At 37.9% G+C, this 8,759-nt stretch overlaps 1 protein-coding gene across 1 annotated transcript; it reads right to left on the bottom strand.

Annotated features, from left to right (window-relative positions):
- Positions 1 to 1,837: 1,837 nt before the first annotated feature.
- LOC145894328 (allene oxide synthase-lipoxygenase protein-like) lies at positions 1,838 to 8,212 on the bottom strand. Its single transcript, XM_082982881.1, has 15 exons — positions 7,808 to 8,212; positions 7,714 to 7,745; positions 7,345 to 7,531; positions 6,877 to 7,005; positions 6,474 to 6,731; positions 6,212 to 6,302; positions 5,810 to 5,972; positions 5,105 to 5,362; positions 4,124 to 4,316; positions 3,713 to 3,793; positions 3,428 to 3,546; positions 3,142 to 3,261; positions 2,834 to 2,968; positions 2,488 to 2,586; positions 1,838 to 2,232 (listed from the first exon to the last, which is right to left on the bottom strand). The coding sequence occupies exons 1-15, from the start codon at positions 7,857 to 7,859 to the stop codon at positions 2,053 to 2,055; spliced, it is 2,097 nt and encodes a 698-aa protein (XP_082839007.1). The 5' UTR covers positions 7,860 to 8,212; the 3' UTR covers positions 1,838 to 2,052.
- Between the last annotated feature and the right edge of the window lie 547 nt (positions 8,213 to 8,759).

The following is an 8,759-nucleotide window of genomic DNA, read 5'->3' as shown; positions in this document are numbered from 1 at the left end:
TTACTCAAAATGTTTCCACTTGAAGGTTTATGTCTGGTTGCGCTTCAACGATCACAATTCCAACTATGGATGAAGACGGAGATTCGGTAACTTGTCGTTTTGCCCAGGATCAGTTGGAGGGAGGGGCGATCATCAACATGAACTATCCTCATCTTACTCTACTTTCAGTAAAACCTTAACATAATTTAATCCTAATAATGTCCTCATGAAACCCTATAGAAAAAGCAATATATGCTCAAGCAGTATTTAAAATTTATTAATATGCGTTACAAAATTCGTTCGAAATTGATATTTCTTTTTACATTTCCATAAATTTTGTGTCAATCTATGAATCTTGCCAAAAAAATTATCGGAATCCATTGAGAAACAGCAGAGTTATGTGCGTTTGAAATTTGTCGACTAGAAAAAAAGTTTTGTCGACTAGCGTCTCTTTGGTTCGGAGCAGTTGTAGGCCCACTGCTTAAAAGCGCCTTCGGAGAAGCATTCGGCGGCGCCGCTTACGCCGAAAGAAGTCGATCTAACGATGCTACGGTAGAGTAGAATTGAGTTCTACTCCGTCGAAAGCACATCGTAGCGAAATGGCTTGTTAAAGAATTGAAAATATGATTCGCTGTGCTCTTCACAAGTGTTTTAGGGTTGTTTTAATGCTCACTTCTGGTGAATAATGCTTAAATTTATATAAAAAAAAATTTGTTCCTTATTTTTCATGATATTTACAGCAAATTTGTAATGATTCATGTGTGATTAGTGAACATCTGTTATATTAAAACAACTATCATTATAACAATTGTAACACCTTACAAATAAATACAATTTTAGAAGTCAATACATGAGGGAGTGAATATGTACAAGATGTTAGCATGTAGCAGCAGTATTTTATCAAAAAGTGCTTTTGTTGCAGTCATTTACTATTACTAGGACCAGGAATTTGACTGTGCATCAATTGCATATACCTGTAATTGAATTTTTGACATAGAATGTGAGTATAATTATGCTAAAGTTACATAAAGTTTAACATTGTATTTTCAGCAGCTTTTGTGGTTTGCCAAAGAGCTGTGTCTCAGAGATATTTAACAGTGTCTCAATGACGCTAGCGCGTGATGAATCTCTTGAGTTGTGATGATATTTCCTACCTCGTCTTTCAAAGTAATCACACCTTGGATAATTCTCTGGACATCGATTGTATTGAAAACTGTCATCGGCTTCATTAAAAAGGTACATTACAACTCTTCAATAGGATGTTGATAGAATCCAAGCGAATGTAATAGAATATAATAATCTTTTCAGGTACACACTGCAGGATATTGAATGAATCACTTTATTCGAGAACATTCGATGGCTAAATCATTTGGGTCACATTATGGGATTATTCATTACATGCGCAAAGCTGCACGTAATACAAGCACTGATTTCTGCGACGTATGTTACACAGTAACAATTAATTAAACACTGTGACTTAAAAAAAATAAATCATCTTATGGCGCAGTGATTGCTTGCAGAATACCCATAATTTAGAAAAGGTGAATAAATTTTGAATGCATCAACATTGTGGTTGTGGAGCTTTAATAATTATTTCTCTATAAACAAGATGCTTTGAAGTAGGTTTGTACGCAAACTTTTAACGTTACTGGAACCATATATAAATACACCGAAGCACCTGCGTAGAGTACGATTGTACCAGTGTGCATAGGCTGTCGCAGCGTCGTGTCAGAGACGGTTTGCGAAATCGGGCGAGGCGCAGGTATTTCCCAATCGTTGTCGCATCGTTAGCCAGTGGGAATCAGCCTTAAACGAGGATCGACTAATCGCTGAGCGAGACTGCAACATCAAGCACAAATAAAGCGCTACATGTTGTATTGTCACAATACCTTTATAGAGCGTGTACAAATAATACAGAGACGCAGCAATTTATGACCAACTATATGGCAATGCATATATATACTATTGTCACGCGGTGTTAGTAAGCTTCAAATCAACCACAACCGAAATACAACAAATTAAATGCTACGTGCATTATGTGTGCAGAATTTTAGTAACATAGCCAATTTTATTCTAAATGGCAATGCTGTTTGGAACACGGGAAGGTTTAAGGTAAGTGTAGGGATGCTCCAGGGTTGAATTCCGCTGCTTGATTTCCTCTTCGATCGTTTTGAGATCTTGCCTGAAAGCTTCCTGAATGCAGACGACCTTCTCTTCAGTAAACAGGTTTTTTGGAAACTTTCCCAGGTAAATCTATTCAAGGGCAAGGTAAACAAAATTTGCAAAGAATGTTTAAAAAACTAATATGCAATGTGAGGAACAATTGCCAATTGTTTAAGGAGTTTTAGTCCCACTACGACTAGAAGACAGGCAAATTTGATTTTGGGTATATTTAATTTCACGTTTCTATTAAGCAACGATTTCTGGTAATTTAATTCGAAAACAATTGCTTTTGAGTCTCATAACTATACGACCCACAGTGTAAAACCGAATTTTTATTTTACCTACCTCATTCGGAGAATAATCGGACAGTGCGAAAACAATGGTAATAACCGCTGAGGCCATCGCAGCATCGGGAAGACTGTCCAAGATTCTCTCCTTAGTCCCCTGTATAATTTTTTAAAATTTATTGTTGAAATTATTTTTACATACGAATGCAAATAAAAAAACAATCACCTCCATAAGCTCATAGCCTATATCACTACGCCATAATATAACATAGTAGCTAACAAAATCATATCCACTTGGCCGAACATGCCAGAATTAGCTACGAACAAAAATCTTAGTTCGATGTGCTAAAATTGATAAAAAAAAATGTGACAATGGAGCAAATAGTAAAAATGTGTTCTGTAACCTCCTCCTTCTTGTGGGGTGGCAGTCGCATGGCCAATGGTGAGTTGGGTATATATTTGTAGTTCTCAAACTGGCCAAAATTCACAGCTGCATGTTGCACAGAGCTTGTGAATATCAACGCAACGCATACCGCAATCTGTGAAGAGAATCTTTGCATTGAAAACAACATTTCAGGCCTCATTAACGCAATGCTGACAGTCTTATTGCCTGTCAACTAGACAAGGGAATACTTTTAACACAGTGGTAAGCTACATTGAATAATTGGGTTATAGATTAAAGTTGCGTGAGCTTGCGACAATTGGATATTACCAGTTGTTCAACACTTGATATTTTTTCTGGCATTCCATGGGTGTTCCCATCCTGCCAACCAAGACCCTCTTTGGCGACATCTTTAGCCCAACCTTGCAGCTCGAAATCGTTAACCACGTCCTGTATGCACGAAATAAAATTACTGCTTTTTGTGAAGAACAACAGAGGCAAACAATTTCGTCAATGAACATTCTTTACCCATGTTATTGCGTGTGTATTCAAGTAATTTAAGTAAGTATACTGTCAGCGAAATGTCTAATTAGTAATGTTATAATGCATTTCTCACCGAATCGCACTTGTAGTAATGACGTACAACGTTGGCGACATAATTCTCAATTGCGTTCCACAGTTTCAGAGCGTCGTCGCGGTAATAGTAATTTGGGGGACAATTAGTATCTTGTAATCCTAAATAACCAAGTTGTTGTCTCATCGCAAAAATAGAAAAATTTACGGAAACACCATTTTCAACACTTAGACGTTGATTTATTTTTATTTTCAACATTTATTTACATTATTACATATTTTTGCGATTTGGAACATGATTGTTTAGATTTTCTTTTCTTTTTCTCACCAAGACGTTCAAGTTGCTTTGGTAAGCAAAGATCGTCGATGTTGAATGTCTTGTAGATCGTTCTGGTCAGTCCCAGAGCCTCTAAAACCAGTAAATATATTTTAGTACCTACTTCCACGTTGCTTTTACTATAAGCTCAGCAAGATCAGTCGCAAAACCTCAGAGTAATTATTGGATTTTAATTAGATTTATCGCGATTTGGGTCGCCTGATGTGAGATTAGAAACCCCTTTTCCTAATGACAGTAGAAATGGTAGTATATCAAACGTAACAAACACCATGGCATAACAAGAAATCTTCACATAAGGTGTCCAGTATATTGTAAATTATTTTTTGCGAAATGTCAAGTATATCTTATTCATGCTGGGAAAGTTATGCTTAGAAAATATATACTTCAAAATGAAATATTTACCGGTTGAAATTCCTTTTGCGGGAATAGCAGTTTTCGGAATAAGACTTAATCTTGCGTCGGTGTTGATCACCATCACAGTTCGGAGATGTGGGAACAGAAGCTTGTAGACTGGGTGAGCGCGCGGTAGGCATCGAAACAGAGCGACTCCAAATGGTTCCATGGCCCCATGTGTCAACAGGAAGTGGGAAATCCACTGAAAACAATTGTAGGTGTTTTCTTCTTCAATTAATTACGAGACAAACTGGTGCCAATACATTTTATACGGTGCTTGGATACATGATGCAACGTATTCAAACGACATTCAATAATTTCATTTTTATGATATTAATAACCTTGTGTCAAACGCATTTATTGTTTAGAATATTGCTGCTACTTAGAGTGTCTTGAAGGTTACCACCTTTATATTGTAAGTATTCAAACAATTTAGCATATGCCCTATGTTAATAATTGCACAACTTTCAAAAAAGAAGCAAGTATTATTGGAAACTGCAAAATTATAAAAAAATATCACATCCAGTAGAGAAGGATTTTATTTCTTTATGGTTCAGTGCTTTTGGCTGCAGCTGGTTCGAGGCGCATGACTGCGCATCAAAAAGATCGGAATTTTAGCGCTCAGTCCAGTATTATGCCTGAAGCTAAACGTTTGTCCGGTCTAATTGACCTCACTGCCTAAAATATTTTATACTTTAAATTAGTTATCTGCCAACTCTTCGTTGTTTGTCTCCTATCCAAGTTTTAAACCAATTATTTGGAAAAATGTAGCTGTTGTATATCATGACAGCCTGATTTATAAAGGCATGATACTATAATTTTACACCATTTTTGATGATTCCCACTCCAAATAGTTAAATGTTTTACAAATATTATCTCACTTTGTGAAAAATGTGGAACAAAATAAGTATGCCAGAAAGCTATAAAAAGGGTCATCTAGGATAGTATTGGCTATTACACACATTAATTTGTTTTACAATCCCCACTTACTTCGTGCACATTGCTTTGCGCGCATCTGAAATACATCTTCGCCAGAAGCCAATCTTCGTGACTGTCGGCTGGAGTGAACACGTGGTCGCCGCTGTCTGGGACCAACTGAATGGCCAAAGGCAGAAATTGTTCCTTGTCGTTAACGTAGAACATTGCAAAGCAATCTGGGCAGTGCAGGGGCTTCTCCGTGTTGTATATTTTTGTTCTCGGCACACCGTCGAAGTATTTCAGGTAATCAACGACAAAGATTTTTCCCGCCTACTCAACAACGTCGGTATTAGAATATAAAGTGAAACGAAATAAACTATTGTCTTAGAGCCAATTTTCAGCTGCAGACAGTGTTGGGGGGTGTCTGAGCTCATTGGTGCAGCTGCTGGTGACTTCGCAATCTTGCCCGCAAACAAACGTGCATTGGGACCAATAAACTTCATGGTGGTTTTGTAGTTTTCGTGGCGAATACCAAACTGATGACAAACCAAGCACTGTGTGCAACATGCTAGTCATTATTTGCTCTACTGCTTCTACTTACTAAAGTACAAAAAAACGTGAGCTCTGTTTGCAATTAAAAATTAATTAATTTGCTATTAGCAGGACAAAAATATCGAGGCTTGCATAAACAATCTTACACGTCCCGTTTTTTCACACACGCGGGTATTTTGGTGTGTGCGAACAGCTATAGATCATTGTAACAATTTGTAACATCACCTCTGTTTCACTTTCCAAAGTTTTCCCACTTCCGAGAACTGGTTCCACATCTTTGCTAGTTATAACACAATCCTTTGGCAAACCATTCAACTCCAGCTTCTTGAAGCAAGGCTGAGTGATGCCATTGATGACCTGCCTTCCAAAGCTTTCGTCAGAATACCAGCTGCAAATAAAACGTCATCAATAAAGTTGCTCAATTGCCCCAAAAAGAACAAAAAAAAGATAGGACTAGGTTGTGTTAGTGCACTACGTAGGGCAAATAGTATGGAGTTATAACAATCAGTTACAAACAACCCAAATCGGCAACAGTAAATCACCAAAAAAGATGTACCAAAGGTTACCATAAATTTTGCTAAAACGCTATTTTGTGATAAATAAATTATTTTATTGCAATTTACTCACTCTTCTAAGTACATTGGATCTTGTCGTTTCAGCTTTTCGTGTTGGTACAGTTGATGGAAATCATTTAGATGAGTAATAGGTTTAATCAAACCTAAAAGCAAGTTTGGCTTTGTTAAACATTGGTTACACTGACCACTGACAAAACTGGTCATATTATTTACATACTACATAAGAAAAGATTGCTTGCTAAAATATGTCTTATTTTTTTTTTTTAGTCAAAATACAAAAGTCTGTAAAAAACGTTGACATTGAAGTTCCTTACTTTCCACAATTTCAAGAATCCCGTTTAGAGCTCCCGACAGTCCAATAGTAATGAAGTTTTGCGATCGTATTTCGCTACGTTTGAAAATTCTCGGAAGCTCATTGGTGGTTGCTGCGTTGACGTAACGGGGAAGCCCCCACCCGATGTCGTTCGGCCCAGTTGCTTTCGACACCCACGGATACATTTTTTTCTTTTTCATGACTTCTTCGCTGCGCATGGTTTTAACAATTTCGCTGGAAACTTTTTGTGGCAGTTGAGCTGAATCAACAAAATATTCATTTGTTTTCAAATTGTCATGGCTGTGTTATAACAAGTTTAATATGACTTTGTCATTTCAACGTGATGCAGCATCATTGTTCAAGTAATCCCTTCAATAGACGCATCACTTCTATGTGACACCTACCGTCCCCTCGAGCTACATCAATTGTGTCCGAAATCCACTCGTAGATTGGGAATTCCGCCTTCTTACCATTACACTCGATGGTGACCATATCGCACAACCATTCGTCGGTTGAAATCCAGCTGGTGAGCTCTAACAAATAAATAATATTTAAATAAATCAAAAACAAAAGTTATTGAAAAATAGGTTGACTGGCATCGCTAGATCAGCCATTTTTCCAACAAGTGGGATATACCCCGTGAAACCGCCGAGTTCCTGTAGCTCAGTTGGTAGAGCGTTTGGCCTTGTTAGCCAAGTCGGTTCGAGAGCTGTAAAAGCTCCCAGTGAGGTTTAAACCCACGACCCTGGTAGACCAGGCCCAACGCTCCATCAACTGAGCTACAGGAACTCGGCGGTTTCACGGGTTAAATAGCGGCCAAGGTTGGATCGCAAAAATATATCCCAGCGCAGTAGGTCCATCTTCGAATTTACTGAAGCGTATCATGACGGGTAATCCAACATTGCCACAATTCAAAGTGAAGACGTCGGTCCTTCCTGCCTCGAAGTCGTTGCGAAAGAAACTGTCTAATTTAAACCATTTGGTCTCACTACCATCTTCATCAACCATTTGAAGGTGCACTGATGAGTTGGTGCCCGCATCCTTGGTTTTGTCAGAAGTCTGAATATTTGCAATTTAGAAAACAGCACTTTCGGATGATAGTGATATTTCTAACAAGTATATGTTGCATTATGCAATACGAAAAAAATTATGAAGAAACTCAACTGAAGTGTCTACACAGATGTTTACATAAAATGCATAGTGAACGGCCCAACTGTCATTACAAGCGACATTCCACTTACCTTAATGGTAACCTTGCATGTGGCAGACATACCTATAAAATTCAGACCTATCAGTAACTTTGAATAATATATCTTTAAAGCAGGGGTTCTTTACCTGGGGTCCATGAACCCCCAAGGTGTCCGAGAAGATGCATTAAGGGGTCCATGAAACGAAATACAACTATTCCGAAAATCCACGTATTTTCCTCTGTCCATAAGGTTTCACTGTCCACGAATTTTAATTTTTCGACATTTACAATGTGTTTCTTGCAAAGGGGTCCATGGCTTTTCAAAGAATGTTTTAGGGGTTCGTGATCCAAAAAAGGCTAAGAAACACTGCTTTAAAGTAATGTAAAGTTATGTAGGTCAGACCGGAAGTTCTTTTGTACACAATTTCTCAACGCAGAAAAATTCCTCGTATCAACGCAATCAAGTAATCTCGTTAAAGCAGCAATAAAAAAAACGCTGACTGCTGACTAATACCACAAAGTGCAAATAGATTGTTTAATTTGTTAAAAGAACACCTTGCACCACACGCAAACGCGCACACAGTCTAGGAAACGCTTTTTTTATTATGCTACAATGCAAACAAAGTTGCTGCGCTAGTGCCGGCCAAGACAGCCTGTGGTTTTAGGCGAGTAAATGATATGTTGGTTCAAAACCAGCCAAGCGTTTCAATAAAAAAAAGACCGACCAAAGACTGGCGGTTCTGTTCCTTGGTAAAACGAAGTTCTTCCCTTCCACGTTCTTTAAACTTTGTGAAACGAATACAACTAAAATAAAGTATGACGAATGTTGATAGGGGGTTTCGCCACACGAAGCAAGAACGAGCAAAATTAGGCTGTTTAAAATATATAGAGCGGAACAGAAAATTTAGGCACCGTAGCTCTTGTCCTTCAAATTCCAATTAAGCTACGAGGCTTGCGAGTTCAATTATTATGGAAAATCACCTTGGCAATTTATGGCACGTTCTGGTTATCAGTATGTCATTACAAGTCACAAATAAAAATTCTTTGTCGCGTCTTGGATACCGTCATAATATATGTCCTATCTAGCTAAGCAGAAAA

The sequence above is a fragment of the Ascidia mentula genome, chromosome 3 (genome assembly GCF_947561715.1).
Source record: "Ascidia mentula chromosome 3, kaAscMent1.1, whole genome shotgun sequence".
NCBI classification, from domain to species: Eukaryota; Metazoa; Chordata; class Ascidiacea; order Phlebobranchia; family Ascidiidae; genus Ascidia; species Ascidia mentula.
Note: the sequence above shows the minus strand (reverse complement) of the source record. Positions and strands in the feature narration are given on the sequence as shown.